The 21,862-nt window shown below is 42.0% G+C and overlaps 1 protein-coding gene across 1 annotated transcript in view; it reads right to left on the bottom strand.

Annotated features, from left to right (window-relative positions):
* Positions 1-5,442: 5,442 nt before the first annotated feature.
* The window catches only part of LOC308593625 (uncharacterized protein), a 34,256-nt gene continuing 17,836 nt past the window's right edge, over positions 5,443-21,862 (bottom strand). The window contains exons 9-16 of the mRNA XM_081206075.1: positions 19,450-19,633; positions 18,332-18,388; positions 16,753-17,118; positions 14,434-14,598; positions 11,511-11,704; positions 9,691-9,751; positions 8,984-9,123; positions 5,443-6,860 (exon numbers count right to left, since the gene is read on the bottom strand). Of these exons, the coding sequence (XP_081062201.1) occupies positions 6,762-6,860; positions 8,984-9,123; positions 9,691-9,751; positions 11,511-11,704; positions 14,434-14,598; positions 16,753-17,118; positions 18,332-18,388; positions 19,450-19,633 (1,266 nt within the window). The 3' untranslated portion in view covers positions 5,443-6,761. The remainder of the gene's footprint in view (positions 6,861-8,983; positions 9,124-9,690; positions 9,752-11,510; positions 11,705-14,433; positions 14,599-16,752; positions 17,119-18,331; positions 18,389-19,449; positions 19,634-21,862) is intronic.

Genomic DNA, 21,862 nt, shown 5'->3' with positions numbered 1-21,862 from the left:
ACTACAATTACAATAAAAGATTTTGTGCTGTTTCAGCCGTGCAGTTGTTTTGTGCTGTTGCCAGGTGTTCTCGAGGCCGGTTTACCCCTCCCTCTCCGCCTCCGGCACAGGAAGGCAGAGGCAAAAAAGGGCTGTGTCATAAGAAATGCAACTTTATCCCGCTGGATGGCGCAACATCAATCCTTAACCACAGCCCGTCTCCCATTTTCTAATGTTGTCCATGTTACAAGGAACTCTCTCTTTCCCTCTCCCTCCCTCCCTCTCTCTCTGTGTGTAAATCCACGCCCTCCGTTTCCAAAAGCCACAGTGCTCTATTTTTAAAATGTGAGCTGCCACACAGGCTACTAGTTTTCCTAGAAACCACATCCTCGGTTACGGAAGCGCTTCGCCATGATGCAAAATAGGCGTTCGTGGAGATTGTACTCGTGCTCAAAAGCGCTGCTATTATTTCACATGTCCCAAAGCTAATCTCTAGAAAAGATCAAATTAACCCCTGTGCAGTAAAACATGTTTCATGTCGTGGTGTCTTCTGGGTTTTGTTGTTGTTGTGCTTAAGAGCATTATCAGAAATTATTTTCCCCTTACAAATACCCCATAACTCTTTACCATACCAGACACACGTCGGCTCTCATTTGGTCTCTTTAAAACCAAGACAGAACCACAGTTGCCCCCTGTCTCTCTACTTGGGCATCCTTGTCATCATGTCTAATAAAAATAATGCATGAACAAAGACACATAACTACCCTTCTTCTCCACACTGTGTCACATTGATCAGTCAAGAAAGAAGAATGTGCAATGCACAGTTGTTACCCATTGTTCTTTTTAGACCAGGGATGGGGAACATGAGGGTCCAAATTTCATGGAGCCCATGGCTCAAATTCATACGGATTGGAGGAGCCCAGTGAAACAGAAAGTGGGCAGGAGGGGGGAACTGGGGGAGGAAATAGGAAGCCTAAACAGGCCAGATCTCTGGAAGAACAATCTGTCCAATCTTGTCTATCCGCTAGCAGCCCAGAGAGAATGTGGGGAGGAATTGAGTGGGAACTGGGGTGGCAGAAAGAGAAAATGTAGCTTTGTCTACCACTGACTTCAGTCCCACCCATGTATATCCACCTGATTACACCAAGGGAATGTGGCCGTTACAAAGAAGCAAAGAGTGATAGTGGTCTTTGTTTCCTATCATGTCTAGTGTGATCCTTATACAGTACCGCAGTTTGTCGCTTGCTCTAATAACACTGTTAATATTTCCGATTCTTAGAACATATATCTGAAAAATTTAAGTTTGCACCTATGGAGAGCCTGCTCAGGAGGATATTTCGAGAGATGTGCTGAGCCCTGCTCTCAGCTTCGAATGGCATTCACAGAAGGCATGGAAAACAGGAATGGGGTTGTGCCAAGTGACCTCATCATTGACCTCCACAAGTTCAAGTGAAAGACGTATACAGCTGTATGAATTTAATGCCCTGCTCACACCTTCTGTTGAACACACTGAAATTGAGTGGGACCAATCAGTTCAATCCCTCACCCTCTGTTTAATGAATGTGAGAATAGGGCTCCACTCTCCCATACACATGGATGTTAACAACCTCCTAGTGATACAGCAATAAAACTGCTAGCACATGTACAAAGCTAACAGGATCTGGTATGCTTTCAAGCTGGATGGGGGACTGAATGTTGAGATTGCTGGCATTGCAGGGGGTTGGGCTAGATGACCTTCAGGATACCTTTCAACTCTATGATTCTATGATAGACACATAGAAAGCAGAATCTCAGAATTGTAAAGACACTCATGACATATGAGAACCTGTACCCGCCCAAGGTCTCCTGGATCATCAGAGTGTGTCTTACCTCCTGCAGAGTCCATTACTCTGAAAAGTTGGGTACTCTTTTCAATACTGTGTTTGATAGGCTCTTTTTATAATTCTGTTGCACACAACTCCAATATCTGAGAGGTGTGTGATTCCATGAGTGCTTATCCAGGGTATGTGTTTCCTTTAGAATGAGGGACAGTCGAGACTGTGGGGTCTTTATGATATATGGTTTATTCACACACACACACACACACACACACACACACACAACCCGAACCTATGATGAAGGGGTTCACATCATTAAGACCCGAAGAGGGTTTTGCTTCTCCTTATTGTTTAGTCGTGTCTGACTCTTCCTGACCCTATGGAGCAGAGCACTTCTGCTTCTCCTATTTCAACAGGCTCTTTTTATTGCTCAGTCTCCCGGCTGCCCAACCTACAGCCTGTCAGCTTCTACCTTTAAGCTCACATACCGGTAACTGCGCAACTTTGGCCTTTGTCACCATCCTATTTGTCTTAAGGCACAGAGGCACTCCCTTTGTTACCTTAATGGCCCATACTTAGAGAGCCATTATTTCATCAGGAAGCTAGTCAGGTTGTTCCAGGAATTGAACCTATGCTGATCCCAGGAATTAGAAGGCGGTTCAGACATACAGCCTACTTCCCCAACACATAACAATATAGTGGCCTCTTTCATCTTCTGCACCTCTCCTAGCTCACCACTGGAACTGCAAGCCCCAAAACCTTCCCTTCCCTTCAGACCCCTAGCTTCTTTATGCTAAACATACTCTCTTTATCTGGTCAGCATTTTAAATGGTCAGCATTTTAAAACAACTTACCAGTCCCAGACTGAATTGCAGAGCTAAACACAGCTATCAATTGTATTGCATCCTTCTCCAAATTCTACAGTGAAGTTTTGGATCAAAATGAATATACTGTATGTACCATATTATTATTATTTTTTAAAAAACCACCACAAAAAAACCACACACAAAAAAAAACCACTGGAAAGCGTACAAAAATGGGCATGCATATAAAATGCATACACCTTACATACAAAATCTGAACTGCAGAACTTTAACTCCACTTGAGTAATTTCTCTAGTTTTTTTTTAAAAAAATCATCATTTTCTAATATTCATACTTTCTCCTTTTTGAGCTTCTTTGTACATGACCCAATTATTTTAGCTTGAAAAGAAGCCACCTATTGCATATAAGCCATGTACACATTATACACTAAACTGTCCAAAATCTAATTGCACAAAACCCAATTATTATAAATACATACCTAATAAATCACTTGGCACATGATTGAAACTCATAATTAAAATTTGTGCAATAAGTAAGTCATGTGAAATTAACTTTTATGTGGCATTCACTTATTATGTAAAATTCAATTACACAAGGGTTATTTTACAACAAGAGCCATTAGTTGCACAACTTATCTACTGTATAACTAGACAGGTTTCTATTTATCCAGCCTGGGCTGCCAGCAAATAATGCCCAATTCCTTTGAACAGTGTTGAAAGTAAATGAATCACAATGGTTATCTAGCACATTTCATCCCATGCAAGGGGCTCCCTACTGCCAGAGAAACTGCACAGCTGTTTGTAGACCACACTTTTAAGCTGCACAGGCTACCGCAGCAGATTGTCTCTGGCACAGGAACCCACTTCACTGCTCAGTTCTGCAAGGCATTCAATGCAGTGGCTGGAGCTGGAGCTGAGCATCTCTTCTGCCCACCATCCAGCTACAAATGGCAATGCAGAGGAAAGGAAATAAACTATGCAGCAATATTTCTACTGCTATGTCAATTACCAGCAGGACAATTGGATGGCATTCCTCTAGCTAGCAAAGTTGACATACAATAACTCATTGCATGCCTCCACCAAGCAAACTCCCTTGTGAACAATGGATATCATCCTCACACCTGCCAGACACCGGCTCCCCTCTTGTCAGTGCTGGCTGCAGCAGAGGTTGTAGAAGAAGAAGGAGGAGGAGGAGGAGGAGGAGGAGGGGGGGGGTTGGATTTGATATCCCGCTTTATCACTACCTGAAGGAGCTAACATTCTCCATTCCCTTCCTCCCCCACAACAAACACTCTGTGAGGTGAGTTGGGCTGAGAGACTTCAGAGAAGTGTGACTAGCCCAAGGTCACCCAGCAGCTGCATGTGGAGGAGCAGAGATGCAAAACCCGGTTCCCCAGATTATGAATCTACTGCTCTTAACCACTGGCTCTTACACTGGAAGAGCTGGAAGCAGTTCAACAGTTGCTATGAGCACAACTTGACCGCCCCAAAGTGACATACCAGAGGGCAGCTGATGTGCACAGGCAACCAGGAACTCTGATCCAAGTGGGGGGTTGTGTCTGGCTCTCGACACAGGATCTGCCTTGGAAAGCCCTGTGTAAGAAGTTGAACCGAAAGCATATCAGTGCCTTCGAGGTGGATGCAGATCAACCTGGTAGTGTTCCACCTGCATCTGACCTCTGTGAAGATCCACCCTGTGTCTCCAGAAGGAGGCATATAAGATGCCATCCAGCTAACTTGGGGACTCCAATCTGGATTTGTTTTGTCCACTCAAGTCTGCTGGAGCCAGTCTTTGCATGCAGTGGAAGTCCCTAACTCACCAAAGATTTCATACTCATTGGCTACCCTCACCTGGTTTAGCCGGCCAGTTGAAGCTGATGACAGATGTCTGATTATGGGCCAATCTGCCATTAAACAGCAGCAGCCCAAACACTTTAATAAATGCCTAAATAAATTATCTAATTACATCACCAAATTATATACGGTGGTTGGAATTACAGACAGATGTACTTGGAATCTCATAGAACAATATATCCAACAAGTTTTCATGTGTCTATCAGGGAGTGATAGTCCAGTAGGTCCAATGTCTTAATGGGTGTATGTAGGATTGCAGTTTTGCATGGATTTGAGCTGCAATATATACACCAACCTTATTTGGGCAGCTGAATTTATTTATTTTTTTAATACATACAATGTATAACCTTATAATCAAAACGCTCAGGATGACAAATAGGGATTAAAACCAATAAAATAACAAAAAAAATCAACAACACACCATTATATATATACATATATATTTAAAAAAGGAAAGTTGGTTTAGAAAGGGGCAGAGAGACTTAGTAGCAATAATTCATTGTGAAACTCAGGGCAGAGGAATAAAATCCAGTAGTGGAAGCAATGTAGAACATAATTTAAATGGCCTGAGAAAATAAAAAGGTATCTGTCTTGATCCAGTAAGATATGAAAGCAATTGTACGGTGTGCATCTCTGATGATGGCATTCCATGGCCAAGGGATCAATTCTGAACAGGCTTTCTCACACAGTTTTGAGATCACTATCACTTTGATGGAGCCTTGCATGGATTAGAAGGCTGAAAGTCCAGCTTGCGTCACCACAACCAAAATCAACTTACAAGTGGATAACAGATATGGGCACAGTTCCTGCTGATTTTTATCTTCCTATTGCTAGTCTAGGAAGGGACAGGATCTTTCTTATGTTGGTTTCCATTTGTACATAACATTACTGTATTATACTGTCTTGTTTAATTAGTGTTTTTATGGAGCAGTCAAGTAATTTCGTTGTCCCCGAAGGGGGCAATGACAATAAAGATATTATTATTATTATTATTAACTATTATTACTTGAATACAGCCCAATGACTTTGATAAGACAGGAAAATTGGGGTTTGGGCTTTCATTTTAATCATTAATTCACCCACTTCCATCTCAGTCATCAAAACAGTTCTTTTTGCTCTAGCCTTTTGAATGCCAGCAATATCTCATTTCCTTGCACCAAAAATTCCTGTGGACCTTTTCTCCCCCTCCTTCTTCGGGTGACCTGCTCTCTTTCCTTTGCTGTCCTTTCTTTCATTCTTGACTTTCTGGCTCCAATATCTCATACTCTCCTTCCTATGCTTTCCATAGCACTCCTCACACTATTGCTCTTTTGCAAAACCAGAACTTTATTTCACTCCTAGCCTACCCTGTAGAATCGCCCCCAGTCTCTGGCCTGCTTTCTTTTGACTGTTGCCCTAAAAGCTTCCCCAATGTCCCACAAAATCACTAAGCTCTCTTCTTCCTCTGGGAACCTCACCTTCTCTTTCTAGTCAACACGTTTCCTTCTGAAACAGCCTATTGATGATTATTTTTGGCCCTGGCAGATATATGTGGAATGAGGGCCAGCCTTCAGATACCAAGGCTTCAGAGCACAAAGGGCTTAAAAGGGCATGTAGGGGAATTTAGGGCTGTGCTCAGGCCCTGCTTTCAATTTCCCATATGCCTCTGGTTGGCCACCACAATAAAAAGATGCTAGACTAGATGAGCTATTTTCTTGTGTTAAAGGTATAAACGGATCCAGTGAAGATGACTAGTCACAGTTGGTATTTTGTATTGACTGAAGTTTCTGGCCAGTTTTCAAAGGCTGCCTCATATAAAATGCATCACAGTGATGCGAACAGGAGGTAACCAGCACATGGAACACTGAATCCAGACTCTCTGTCCAGGTAGGACTTTACCTGGTATGCCAAGATGGTATGAGCAGAAGGGCAGTGCTACCCAGGAGTAACTTGGAAAGAGGGATACAATGGTTCATGGTATGAAAAGGTGCCCTGAGGTCCAGGAGAATCAACAGTTGCACTCTTCCTGACTCTCTCCCAGCAAAAGACCCCCATCAGGGTGACCCAGGCAGTTTCAATGCCAAAACCAGGCTTAAACTCCAATAGAATTGGATAAATAAAAAGCCCCCCCCCCATCAAAACAGCTGGCAAAAACTCAACTCAAGCACTTTTCTTAGAGTGAAAGATGCTGTTTCTGTGATACAAAACATTAGCCATGTTTTTTCAACAAAAGAGATGCTTGTATAAATAAAAAAATACTGCAAGACTGTTAGGAAGGAAATATATACATTTTCAAAAGAATTTTCCTATTAACTTGGAATCTTATAAAATCGTTCCAACAGTGCTCTTTGTATGCTACCTGGAATTTTTTGGTGTTTATCTCTGAGATCTTCTATTGCTGTCTTTGTCTGAAAAAAAAAATCCAGAAAATATTATGTTTATTTTTATATAACCCCAGAATATATAAATGCAAGTGTAAGTTTAAAGTATTTAACCCTTCTATACAACAGAGTGGCTGTGGACCCTAGTAGGTCCAATTTTTAAGTAGAGCTCTGTCACTTAATATTGCATGCAATTCTCAGAGGTCATGTGTCCTGTTCAGTGGCGTAGCGTGGGGGGTGCAGGGGGGGGGCCGGCCGCACCGGGCGCAACATCTGGGGGTTAGGGTTAGGGGGCGCAAATCCACGGGTTAGGGGGCGCAAATTACTTGCCTTGCCCCGGGTGCTGACAACCCACCCTACGCCACTGGTCCTGTTGTGTTCCATCTTTTCTCCTCTCCCTTTATTTTTTTTTTTTAAAAAATGCAAATTACATTTAATTTATGAGCAGAGCAATCCTAAATCCAAATCTACCGGGTGGAGAATGGCATAGAAGTGCCCCTTGTCCTTAGATATAATGATCTACCAGTGGAGAACCCATGTTCACCATAGAATTATTCTTGTTATTGTTATTCATTTATTTATACCCTGCCTTTTTCCCTGACAGGGACTCAAGATGACTTACAGATATCAGAAAGAAGCAATTAAACATTGATAGAATTAAAACTCTCTGTCTCTCAAATCTATTTAAAACAGTAAATCCAGCATTGCACCAGCCCTTTCTTTCATTAAAAGCAATCAATTTCAAGAGGCCTGTTGCAATGAAAAAGTCTTCATCTGCCAGCAGAAGTACAACATGGAGGGAGCCAGTTTAACTTTCCTAGGGAGGTAGTTCCAGAGTCCGGGAGCAGCCATCAAGAAGACCCTCACCTGAGTCCCTACCAAGCAGGCCTGCCAGGGTGGCAGGACCAGGAGAAGGGTTCCCCCTGAAGATCTCAAAACCCAAGTTGGTTTGTATAGGGGAAATACAGTCAGCTTGGAACTAAGCCACTTAGGGCTTTATAGGTCATAACCAGCACTTTGAATTGCGCCCGGAAACAGACCGACAGGCCAGTGAAGCTGTTGTAGCAAGGGAGTTGTATGTTCCTGCTATACCCATGGAAAACTTTATTTGCATAGATGTAGTACCAGTGATCTTCCGGTGGTAGCTGTCATTAGGACCGGAAACAGAATGTTCCAGGGAAGAACCTCAAGCTGGTACAACTAATTATCTTCTCACTAAAACCAAAGGAAGCAGGAAGACACAAGTGGGGTGGAAGGACGTAAGTTCAGCACCGCCCCACTTTCCAGCCTGGTTGCTCCAAGCCAGCAGGCCTTTAAAGGTGGAATGCCTCTCTCCACCCCTTTCCACGTAGGAATTCACACCAGGAGACCTAATTACTCCTACTGAAATTAATGGGAAAGTGAAACTAACCCCACAACCTTTCAAAATAAACTTGAGGAAATATTTTCCCCTGTATAATCTAATCTATTTTTAATGTCTTTATACCACTATAAAGCACACTGAAGGACGCCCTCCCGAGTTTTGTAATCTTCCCCTTTTCTCAAATTCCCGGTGTGCACAAAAGAACGCAACAGAAAATGACAGGAGAGGCTCACTGAAACCCAGGAGACAATTTTACCGTAGGTTAATTCTGCTACACTTTCTCTGTCTTCAGGCAAGTGTTGATACTTTCACTGTGTGAACCTGCAACACTGGTTTCTTATCTGTAATGCTCTTTTGAAAACCAAAAACCATATTAGGCAATTGGGGTACGCTGGGTCCCTTCCATTATTTTCTATAAGCCCAGTATTTTACCTCAGCATTTTTTGGCCACTGTCATTTTCTCTTCTGTTAAGTCCAATATTTCAGCAATGCATCTCTTCTGTTTTCTTCCCCAGGACTTAATACTCCAGTGAGGAGTTTAAGTGAACACCTATACATGTCTACTCAGAAGTAAGTCCAGCTGAATCAATCTCAGGTAAATGGGTGTAAGATTGCATCCTAACCATTTAACCTTATGCTTGCCTACTGAAAAGCAAGAAACACTGAACTCAGTAAGATGTACACCCAGAAAAGTGTGCATAGGATTGCACTCCCAGAATACTACATTACGCATATGCCTTGTACTTTAGAACATAGGTATTAATAAAACCTAGTACACCAAACTTACCTTTTCAACTAGTTCTTCAACTGTTATATTCGGATCATAAGGAATGGGATCTCCTACATAGGAGCAAAATTTGACTGGAAACCCTCCATATACAGGAACAATTGGCCATCGGGTACGTTCATACAGCCACTTAAATGGCCCTGTGTGTAAATTTTTCAAAAATTCTCATTTTTAATATATGGTAATATGATATAGTCTTAGGAATGAGAAGAAGCCTTAATAATAGATGAGCAAAGGCCATGCAGTTGGGGCTAACTGTGCAAAAAGTATGTCTAAATTGTCATGCACAATAAGCAGCCTCAACCCATTGTATAATTATACATATTTTAAACCTCATTGATTTCAATGTGCTAATGTGTGCACAAATACATATAAGACTACAGTACAAGTAAATCAGCATTACCCGGCCATGGACCAGGCACAACTGGACACCTAAACAAATTCAAAGAAACTGAAGAGGAAGAACCACACAAACAGAGATGGAGCAGGTAAAGGAAAAAGAGCTAGGATAAGACAGTGTGATGCAACGCAGAGAAGGATGTATGACAGCATAAAGTTCAAGATGACAACAAAAATATTTCAGGAGAAAAATTCTAAACACAATTATACAGAAGTCCAACTGAAGCCAGTGGAATTTACTTATGTGTAATGTGTTTAGCCCTAGGGCATAAGCTGATATGGGAAGATGCAAAGGGAATCAATCTTACATATTTTTCCAAGTGCTCTGTATCCTTCCCGAAGATTTTTTGTAAATATAGGGATGATAGGCTGAGAAAGGTGGGAGAAAAGTAGCCACAATTAGGGCAGTAGTTCAGCCTCCACTACTTAAATATCTTGTATTGATATCATAGTTATCCTCCATGCACAAAAAGGAAATCATCTCATGGATGTTATCTCCATGTATAAAAAAGGTGTTGTATGGTAAGATGCCACAATTCTGAAACCAGTTTTCCAATGAAACTTATCACTTCACCTATGTCTCTCAAAATTTCAGCATCAGTATTTTAAGCTCATTACATAAACTGAAATCGACACATCTCAATGTAATGATAAACTATGGTTTAGTCCTTACATTAATAAGCTTTGGCTTTTTACGTTATAATAATTTTAATAATAATTTATTATTTATACCCTGCTCATCTGGCTGGGGAAACCCAGCTACTCTGGTGCATCTGTGAGATCATCAGAAACTTTCACTCCATTGTCAAGTAAACTCTGAACTATGTTTTATTGAAACAGTGTTTGAAGTTTAACTAAACAGCTTACCAATTTCAGGCATAATGCTACATAATGCTTCCAGTTTCCCCCTCCTAGTTGGGGAAGGGGAGGGAAGGGGAAGGACAAGAGTTTGAGACTCATTCACATACTGTAGTGATAAAGGTAATGTCACTGCCAATGAAAATTAGAGCAAGTTACTCAGCAATTTAATACTAAGAAAATGAGTGGGTGAGAATATTCATGCATCTGTTTGCCGTTTTGAAAAAAGGAGGGGATTCCCTTTCATTAATCATCCCAGGGTGCGGTCTGGAGCCACATGAGACCACCACCTTGCTGAAGCTGAACTGATGTGTGCCTGGGCACCACCCTGGGTTACACGGTGGAAGAAAGGTGGTATACAAATGAAAGGAAATAAATAAATTATATTTCTTCAGCTGTCGTGGGGCATGAGCCCAAAGATAAAAACTTTTAAATGTCACTGATTTCCAGTGGGAAAGAGTTAACTCTCATTTCCTTAACTCTCTTATGCCCCACCTAACAAGTTTTTTTGAAGTTAGGAAATATCAAGTGCATAAGACAAAAGGAAAAACCTTTGCCCCCTCCCCTTTGGATCATGTTAATGTATTTTCCCTCCACAAGTAAGTTTAACTTCCCTCTAAAGTTAAATGCATCTGGTGCACAGGCACTGCTGGTCATTGTCCTATTGAAAGGTTGTAGCCTTTATCCTGTTACTAGTGTATCAGGTGGAGTTGTCCAGCAGATGAGATTTCTCATCCCATGACACGTCCAGACAACCTGCCAGTATTTTCTCAACACACATGGATAAAACGGTTGTAGCATCACTGATCTTTCAAAAGGTTCTCTTACGGCTTTGCTGCAAATGCGTTTTCTATTCAGGGACACAAATACACTCTTCAAATCTACAGCACCTGGCCACTCACCACTTTTGCATCTCTGGCCACGTGAGCAAAGCCTTTGCGGCTGCCCCACAAGAGACCCTCCACAAGTAAGTTTAACTTCCCTCTAAAGTTAAATGCATCTGGTGCACAGGCACTGCTGGTCATTGTCCTATTGAAAGGTTGTAGCCTTTATCCTGTTACTAGTGTATCAGGTGGAGTTGTCCAGCAGATGAGATTTCTCATCCCATGACATGTCCAGACAACCTGCCAGTATTTTCTCAACACACATGGATAAAACGGTTGTAGCATCACTGATCTTTCAAAAGGTTCTCTTACGGCTTTGCTGCAAATGCGTTTTCTATTCAGGGACACAAATACACTCTTCAAATCTACAGCACCTGGCCACTCACCACTTTTGCATCTCTGGCCACGTGAGCAAAGCCTTTGCGGCTACCCCACAAGAGACTGTAGTTTTCGTCACTAAAAAGTGCTTCTCGGGCTCCACCTGGTAAGACTCCAAGCAAGTATCCCTTTCTCAGAATTTCAACACATTCCTCTCTTCCATCATGTGTAAGGCCATGTACTTTATAAAACAGTTTGATACCTGCAGGAGAAATACTTTGTTAAAGGGAAAACACACTATATAAAACAAGTACATCCTGCACATTTTAGACATAAAAAAGTGAAAGGTGTGCCATCTTTTATGAAAGATAGGCTCAAATGCAACAGCACAATTTTATACACTTCCACTCAGAAGCCAGAACCAGAGTTCAGTGAGGCTCACTGCCAGGTAAGTACCGTATTTTTTGCACCATAACACTCACTTTTTTCCTCCTAGAAAGTAAGGGGAAATGTCTGTGCGTGTTATGGAGGGAATGCCTACGGGTGGCATGCCTACGGATTTTCCTCCTCTAAAAACTACGTGCGTGTTATGGTCGGGTGCGTGTTATAGAGCGAGAAATACGGTAAGTGTAGGACTGTAGCCTAAAAGTTGGCATCTGTCTTGTATGTAATAAAATTAAATTATGTTTATCAGTTGTGGACAGAAAAGGCATGAGACTGCAGGGCTAACAGAAAGCATCCATTTGTGTTTCTGAGCATTACATTAATTCATCCATGCAAACATGCAGCTTGTTGCACATCCTTTTTTGGAACACCAAAATCTTGATATACACGTTAAGAAACCAAAGCTTGATATATTATTCTGCTCCCAACATCTAACATTTAATTTGAAAGCAAATCTACATGCCATTCATGCAGCCTGCTCCTATGTAAATAACTCCTACTGAGTCCAATAAAAGTTACTCAAAATTAAGGGCAAGATCCAACATAGCATGAGCAGCATTCAGTAACATGAAGAGGCTTCACCTTCCTCAGCTGTAAAGCCTCCCATATACCCCCATAATTTGCTCTGGAGGACCAGAGAATCCTCTGAAACAGAATTTATGGGCATTTCGTGGGCTAGGGAGGTAGACAAGAAACCCAAAATCCATTGCGCACCATTGGATGTTGTCCTAAGTTTCCAAGTTACAGATAGGTAGCTGTGTTGGTCTGCCATAGTCAAAATAAAAAAATTCCTTCCAGTAGTTGGTCTTTAAGGTGCTACTGGAAGGAATTTTTTTATTTTAAGTTTCCAAGGTTTTCAGCCTTAGATATTGCAAATGGATTACCAGGGCTTAATTATGCATACTGTATAAGTGTGTTCTGAAATGTGTTTTTATAAATGCATTAGATTCCAATGTTTCTCTTCCTCTTTCATCCAAGGCAAATGTATCAAACATAGAAACCCACAGTTAATTTAACAGAGCACAGCTGCCTCCCCTCTCTAACACATGATCAGTTGTACCTACTCTGAGAGTGCTCCTTAGCTACTTGACAGAGAGAAAGTGGGTCTACAGCCATACTATCCTAAACACGACCAATCTTGTCTGATCTTGGAAGCTAAGCAGGATCAGGCTTGGTTAGTACTTGGATGGGAGACAGAAAGGGAGGGGAGCACAAGCACACTGACTCCTGAAGTACTAATAGTTACTTTGTTGTTCTGGAGGGCATCATCCCACGCATAGACACAAATACACAAATCTCTTACTAAACTGAGATTTTCTTTAATAATTGATACTTAATAACTGAGTGCTGAGAACGTGAAACAAATCACTAAAAATAAAATGTGTTCATTCAACACTTATATAAACTAGTCATATCTAAAAGCTTTCAAGGCCAAAACTTATTTTCTGAAAGAGGGAAACAAAAATATTGCTCTTTAAAATAACAAATTGGGCTTCATGGATGTGGGCTTAAAACACTCACACACAGAACAACAACAAAAACCCCAAAGGCAACAAGACTTGAATCAGGTAGTTAGAATACACAGCGGTACAAGACAAGACATTATAGTTAGGCTTTGAAATTTAGAAAAGATAGGAAGCAGATTGTTTAGAAAAGAGGGGAGAAGGAAAGGCATTGGATAAGGAGAGCTGGCAAAACAGCAATGGCTCCAGGGAGCATAGAAAGTGAAATACAGTGGTACCTTGGTTCTCGAACGGCTTAGTTGTCGAACAAATTGGCTCCTTAACACTGCAAACCCAGCAGTGTTCCAGTTTGTGAACATTTTTGGAAGCCAAACGTCCGACATGGCTTCCCCTTGAGTGCAGGAAGCTCCTGCAGCCAATCAGAAGCTGTGCCTTGGCTTTCAAATGGTTTCGGGAGCCGAACAGACTCCCAGAACGGATTAAGTTTGAGAACCAAGGTACCACTGTATCCCTTTGGAGGAGTCCATCATTCGTGTTCTTTTTCTATGTGCATCTTTCTAGACTTTTCTTGTAGTTTTATCAGCAGGTTAGCACATCTTCTAAGGCATCTTCTGGGCAATATACGCAGTAAGTTATTCTTGGTTTGTTGAGGCAAGTAATTGAATCCTTCAAATAACTTTCCAGGAGATACTACATAAAGTGCTAATCTTGGCCTATTTTGTATTTTCAGAGGGGTACTAGACACTGAAAGAGCCATCCTAGACATCCCGAGGTTACAGAGAAACACTAGTCCTTGGGCACATCTGTATAAACCTATATAAATGTAGAAGCAAACTAAAGCCAATGTAAACACAACAAGTGGAAATGTCAATTATGACATACCTAGGGACTTGACTGGGGGTTTCTAAAATTGCCCCCGAGACTGGCCATTTCTAACACTGGTCCAGGCAAGATGCATATTATTTCCTATCAGCAGTGCAACAGTACCCAGATATGCCTGTGTTTCAGGACTAGCATTTTAAAATTATGGTGTACATTTTAAAGTTTTGCAACACAATGCACATGCACACCCACTACATTTTACCTGGTATTTTGGAAAAATGGTAATCAACCACTGATTGGCAGAGTCTGCCTGTCTGCAAATAGAGTCTAGATACAAAGTAGAAATAGTCTAGAGGAAAGGCTCCATGGTAAAATACAACAAGCCCTGGTCCTTCTGGTACTTTATCCATCCCGTGCACCTCATAACCTGTTCAAAGCACAGAATATAAGAGTTTTAGCATTGCTTCAATCAAGCCCCTAAGATTAGCAGAAAGCAACAGAAGAAATTGCAAGGAATGTCAAATGTTAGTAGAGTTATTGCAGTCAGAAATGGACTCCAAATTAATTTTTTAGTCTAACAGTGTTGAGTAGCCTGTATTCCCCCATTTCACTACAATGACAGCCGAACCAGATGATACTTTAATTGCACAGTGAGCACCTACATCCATGCTTAAAATAATAATAAGAAGAATAAGAATAAGGTAAGGTTTCCATTGTGGTCCTTCCTTTCCCAGCAATGATTTTGACAAAAATCAGCCTCCTAGACAGGTATGAGGTTTAGGGCAGAAACTTCCACCAGTAGCTCCCCACCCCCCACCTCACTGCTGGTATTTTTTAGATTGAGAGGCAAATGTTCATTGGCATTGTGGCTGTTAAGGGAAGGATTTAACCTCCTTCCTACATGCTTTGGTCCCAATTATCATCAGTTCCTGTGCCTGTGATTGATTTCTTTAAAATTCAGACACAGTTGCACTTACCCATTTCTGCAGCTCATGAAAGCTGAGCCTGGAGCTCTAAAGGAGCTGTTGGTTCAGAAATGAAAAACTTCACCCAAGGCTCATAAAGGACCTACAGGGCTGGATGCAACTAACCTGACACTCTAGTGGAAGCCACCACAGGGGCTTCTCTAGTGCAATGGGGCTTTCCTTGTTCTACTTCCACCAATCTACTCTGGAGGGTCAAGCGAAACCCTGGAACATAATGTGTGGGGAGGAGAGGAGGGATCATTCCATCTGGCAGGCAGAAATACTTGTGCTGACAGAGCAACTGTAAAAGCCCAACAGTGAATTCCTTTCAGACACTTCACCCCTTCTTGGTTCTCAGCCCAGCCCTGATCAAGGTTGAAGCTTACACACCTCTCAAATAGCCAAAAGTACAGCCAACTGGGCAATCTGATGACAGGTATGAAACTCCTGTTTGGCCATCTCCCCTGTTCCTATGGTACTGGGCTGTTTGCATGTGAGGGGTGCTCTGAGAGCCAGCCTAAAACCAAAGAAACTGAAATTTGGAGTTGGGAATGGTGATGCCTCACGGTCACAGGTGGTGCACAGACCTACTGTTGGGTATCTCCACTGTTCCACCCTGGGAAGTGAAACCCACTGCATTTGCTGAGACCCTACATTCATGTAGCACAGGGACTCTAGATGTATCTGATACGCATCTTGTGGTGGTTTGAATAATGATGCTTTCACTTCCAGGGATGTCAGTACTTTTACTAAATTACCATTCCATCATGTAAAAAATAAAAAAGATTTTAATGATGTATGGAATCTTCATACAATAACGATAACCCAAGTCCCTGTTCATGTAGTCAAGTACCAAAGTGCCATAAAGCAGAGCAGAGGGAGAGAAGATAAACAGGGCTATTCTGTCACCTCTTTGGCCCTTCCTCAAGTGTCACTCGTTGGCAGCCACTCTTATCAAGCTACCTTTCATCCCTGCAAGAAATGTAACTGTTAGAATGGTACTTGACCTGCCTTTTAACTATTCCCTCCTCATGTCTTTTTCCTTGTCTGTTTTTGTCATTTGAAGTTGTGTGTCTGAGGAAAAGGACTGCTTTGCTGGTGACTTTTGTAAGCCACTCTGGGAACATAAATAAATGGATGTCTACTCACATTTTCAGCTAAAGTGCAGGGTATAAATAAATAAATAGTAGCTAGATAGCTGGATAGAGGTCTACTCCTAGCACCCATTGAGTTCAATATGGCTAACTCTCAGGTCAGTATGAATAGAATTGTAGCCTAGTGATACAATCCCATACTCATTAGTAAGCACCACTGAGGTCAGTAGGACTTCTTCCAGGTAAACATATAAAAGACTGCTGCCTACACAGTTTTAGGTAAGTCGATAATGCTACCAGTTCAGCTTACAGGGCTGTTGTTAAGCTTACTGAGATAAAAGTATGAAAAGTGCTTTAAGCACTTGAACTGCATGATACAAGCGAATATTATTAAAATCGATTTCTGCAGTATTTCTAACAAAAACTTTAATAAATAATACTTTTTAAATTCATGATTAATAAATAATCCTGTTACCCAAGTTGTCCCTGTGCAATGTGGAAGGGGGAGAAAATGGTGCTTACCATGCCACACTGTGCCATACATGTCCCAAAGATAAAGCACTGCCCTCCTTCCAGTGTCCCATGACTTACTGAGATAATCATCTCCTTTTACCTTAATCTTTATCTTGTAAATATTCAGAAGAAAATTAGAAAGGTAAATACATCCAAGAATGACTAAGACAGGTGACAGCAGAATTATGAATGGTGTTAATATCACCAAGAGGTACACTGTATAGTCTGTGAAAATCCCTAGATAATTATTTGGATACATCCAATTTTTCAGGAGGTCCATGAGCCACGTCACTTCTTCTTGTTCAAAATAAGAAAATGAACTGATCATCTTCCGTCTAAAAAATTTAAAAAGCAACTTGGCCGAAAAAGAAGTTTCTTAACGTTGGCCCTAGATATAGAAAAGAAACTTGTGGTTAATGCAGTGCAATTATCACAGCAGGTGTCATGTTGACCAGAAAATCAAAGCCATTTTAGGACTGCTAGGCCAGGAGCATCCCAGCCCCTGGTGATGTCACAGGGCAGTTTTGCAGATAGAGGCTAATTGGGAGAGGCGGTAGAGAAGGGCAGATCGCCTCTATTTGCACCCAGCTGAAATTTGTAAACTGCACACACAGTTTTCTTAATGCTTTGCTATTGTTCTTGTTAATTATTATTATTGTTAATAATAATAAACCCAGCTGGAGATTCAGACCTTACACCTGCCACCTGGAAGAGGCCAGGCAGGCCAACTTGGAGGCTTCATGATAATCATAAAACAATTACAACTAGTAATAGTAATATTAAACCCAGCTGGAGATTCAGGCCTTACAACTGCCACCTGCAAGAGGCCAAGCAGGCCAACTTGGAAGCATCATGTCTGACGTGGCTTGTTATCCCTTTTCGATGGTGTCCAATTTCAACAGCCCCAGCCAGGGAACGGTTGACCGTGCAATGCTACATGTGCCTACTCGTAAGTTACTCCCACTGAGTTCCATGGGAATCACTCCCAGGTTGGTCTCAACCTGGGTCCTGAGCAGCCGCCTTGCGGAAACGCCTTCCAGCCCGCGCCGCGTCCCTCAGCTCCCTGTCTCTTTCGTTCCGCCTCGGCATCCCTCTCCCTCCGAGCTGGGCTCCTCCTCGCCTCCCTCGCGCCAGAGGCCGGCCCAGCTCCCCCTCGGCTCCGCGAGTGTCGCACCGTCGCCGCTGACTCACCTTCGTGCGGCTTCGGATCGCGGCGCTCCATCAAAGGTTCAACCCCACCATTCCTGGCGCGCGGCGGAGACGCCCAGGCGCGCGCAGGGTCCTCGCCTAGTGGTTTCGCGCGCTTGGGCCCAGCGCGGGTTTCTTTATGGCGGGGCGGGGCGAGGGGGCAGGTAGGGAATTTGCGGGCCGGTAGTGTGTGTGTGTGTGGGGGGGGAGCCGCAATGCAGTGCGACGTTACGCGGCGTCGTCCGGTTGCAGAAGGGGAAGGAGGCGTTCTGAGGAAACCTCTCCTCACAACCAGGGGCAGCTGCGCCTCTCGGGCGCTTCCAGGCTTTCCTGTTGCGTCACGCGCCACTGATACGGTGGAGAAAGGCTTTGTGTGAAACATAATATGAACCCCCCCTACCCGCGCTGGGCTGTACCACTTCAGAAGGCAGGTGGAGATTGGCATCTTTCAGTGCCCCTTGCAGGGGGAAAAAAATCAAAACATAGGAGGATTCAGCCCAGCCTGGTCCCCATCCCACTTAATTGGCATGTAGCTGCTCTGTAGCATTGAAACATACCTGCAGCCTGAAGTGGTCCTGCCCACGCAATGTATTGCCACAGGAGCGGCAGGGCCAATAAAACAACAACTGAGAATAGAGAAGGAAACGAGAGGGAAGTGATTCTAAGAAGAAGTGAATCAGCCCTGTATGGGACAGCTTGTATTCCCGCCCCCAGTCCATTTTTATTGGTTTCTTTAGACATACTGTACATTCATCATACCACATTGTAACAACTTGATTTTCCTGTAATTAAACAATATATATTTAAAACACAATAAAAGGGAAAACACACACACAAATGCATACTTATTTATTTGATTCATTTGTAATCCATTAGCATTTGACTTCCCTCCCCTTCTTACTTGGGGCTTCAGTTGTACTTGGTTAACTGCCCCTCCTAACACAGCCATTTATTCAGTAACCTGGTTCATTGTATTTTACTATTTTTTTCCTTACAGGAGTTATTCTAAACCGGTCAAAATTTTTAATTCTCTATAATGGTATTGTAGCAAAATAAATGTCTGGACTGAAAGGAAAAACTCCAGCAGCGTTGAGGAATAACAAAAGGGTGTTTATTGCTAGCAATAAAGGCTCCGTGGGATTGCTCTCCAAAAGCTGAGCAAAGCCCGAAAGGGTGGGGCCTGCTTTATATACATAGCTGTTTTCTCTTTAAAGCAATACATATGCCAAAACCTCCTTCAATCTAAAGTTACAACACAATACTAATTACAACATGTATGGTCTTTCCTTCATTACCTATTCATTAGGCAAGAAAACAAAGGACTCTCTCTTGTCAAATGTAGACACTTAGGAATGTTGTTTACAACCTTGGGAGTAAAGCTGCTCCTAGCACAAGATAAGGCACAAGGCCTCTAGCGTGGCTAGTTAGCTGAGCTTATGTGCATCAGTCTTTCAAATATTGTTTGAATATATTCCAATCATTTTTAAAAAAATTGTATTGTTTGATCTTTTATCTGACCTGTCAGCTTGTCCAGTTCTGCATACTCCATCAATTTGATCAACCAGTCTCTCTTGGTCAGCATGGTCTCCATTTTCCAATTCTGGGCAATCAAGACTCTTGCTGCCGTGGTGGCATACATAAATACTTTCTTAAAGTCTCTTGGAATTTTATTCCCAATGATCCCCAAGAGGAATGTTTTGGGCTTTTTGGGGAATGAGATTTTAAACATCTTTTAAAATTTGTTATAAATTACCTCCCAAAATTTCCTCATCTATTTACATGTCCACCAAACATGATATGTTGTGCCCGCCACTTCTTTACATTTACAACACTTGTCCGAATTTTTTAAATACATTAAAGCAAGTCTGTTCGGTGTTAAGTGCCACCTATAGAACACCTTCATATAGTTCTCCCTAATAGTGTAGCATGCTGTGAACTTAATGTCCTCCTTCCATTATTTCCCCCACTCTTGACAACTGTACATTATGACCTAAGTCCACTGCCCACTTCACCATAGCTGGTTTTACCTCCTCATCCTTTACCAACCAAACCATTCTAAATTTTATACATTGTAGATAGAGTTATATGGTTATTATATATCAGGTCCTTCTTGAATCTTGAAAGTTCTTGACCAAATCCCTTCTTTTTATCTTGTTTGAATAATTCATGTATTTGGTGATACTCTAGCCAGCCTGTAACCTTTTTTTTTATCTTGTCAATATTTTAAAGCTGTAGTTGATTATCTTCCTCCCAGAGAATTTATTTATATGTTACCCACTCGTCCCTCATGTTGACCTCTTTTACAGTCATGGCCTCCATTGGTGACAGCCACCATGGTGTTTTTTGCAAGACAAGAGCACAGCCATTGTCGGGCTGTGCTCTGTATCCCCACGTCGGCAAGGCGGTGGTCCAGAAGATCACGATCAACCATATTAAAGGCTGCTGACAAATCTAACAGAATCAGCAGTCCCAACCTGCCTCCATCCAGTTGTCTATGGAGACCATCCGTTAGGGCGACCAGATATGTTTCGGTCCCGAAACCAGGACGGAAACTGGACTGAAATGGATCTAAAGCCAATGTTTCCTCCAGAAACCTACCAAGCTGTTCAGCAACCACTCTCTCTTTTTTTGTTGTTCATGTTTTTATTAATAATTTTTATTAAGTTTTCCATTAAACAATCCAATCATATCACATTAATTATTCCAAATTATACCAATACAAATCATAAAATCCGAATATTTTGCCAAATTATAAATTTTGTTGGGGGTTCCCATGCTTCGAGTTCTGTAGGGTCCGATCATCTCATATTTGTGCTGCTTCTAATGTTCACCAATCCCATCTTCCAATCTTCTTGATGTTATCCTTTTTTCCTTAATAGCCTCTGAGTTGTTTCCACAGGTGAGTTAAAATAAACAATATTATGTGAATTTTGTAAGGCTCTCCCTAAAACAAAACAAAACTGGTAAGTCTTTTGTTTGCAGTAAATCTTAATGCGTTAATCCAAAAGTCTTCCTCGAGTGGCAAATGCCATTTTTTCCAGCTCCGATGAAATAGAATCTAGGTGTTTGCTCATTAATTTTACCAGACGATTTGCACCATAAATTAGCCTTTGTAGAGGAGATGTGCCAGAAATCTTAGAGTACAAACATAATAACAAAGGCGTGTCTCCCCCTATGGCTATTAATTTTGCAACATAGTCTGCCTCATAATGGTGGATCCCGATTAAAAAAAAACTGCGTCACAGAGAGCCTTTTATTTTCTTCCCAGATATTCCAACAAACAGAGGCTTTACTTGTTATTTTCATTTCCACACAGTTTCTTTTACTCAGCCACCGCTCTCTCAATTACCTTACCCAGATACAGAAGATTTGAAACTGGGCGGTAATTGGACAGATCTAAATCTAATGAAGTTTTCTTTAAGAGTGGACACACCACTGCTTCCTTCAGCTCCCCTGGGAATGTCCCCGTGCCAAGGGACAAATTGATAATTTCGACCAGGGGAGTCTGTGCGACATCTGGGCACGCCCTAATCAGCCAAGACGGGCATGGATTAAGGAGGCAAGTGGTGAGCCTGCCAGCTTGGAGGAATCTATCCACATCAGCAGGGAGTATCTGATCGAAATGGTCCAATACTGGACCCAAAGACAGTCGAGGGGCCTCCAGTTCTATTACTGTATCTAAATTGGCAGGGAGGTCATGGCGGAGCAACAGGACTTTCTCCGCAAAAAAGCACACAAATGCCTCACAGCTATGAGTCAAATTTGTGCTTAAATTAGCCAGTACAAATATGCTGAGAGTGGGGCATGTTGTGAAACTGGCACTCTGAGGATTTATTGAGTAAAAGAATAAGTACAATTGAATATTCAAGCAGTTCATTTGTTTTTTAAAAATAGGATATTTATTGAAAAGGTCAACAGAATCAATTGGCAC

This window comes from Podarcis bocagei (genome assembly GCF_964188305.1).
Source record: "Podarcis bocagei genome assembly, chromosome: 8".
In the NCBI taxonomy this organism is placed as follows: domain Eukaryota; kingdom Metazoa; phylum Chordata; class Lepidosauria; order Squamata; family Lacertidae; genus Podarcis; species Podarcis bocagei.
The sequence above is the reverse complement of the archived record's forward strand: the minus strand, read 5'-3'. Positions and strand labels throughout refer to the sequence as shown.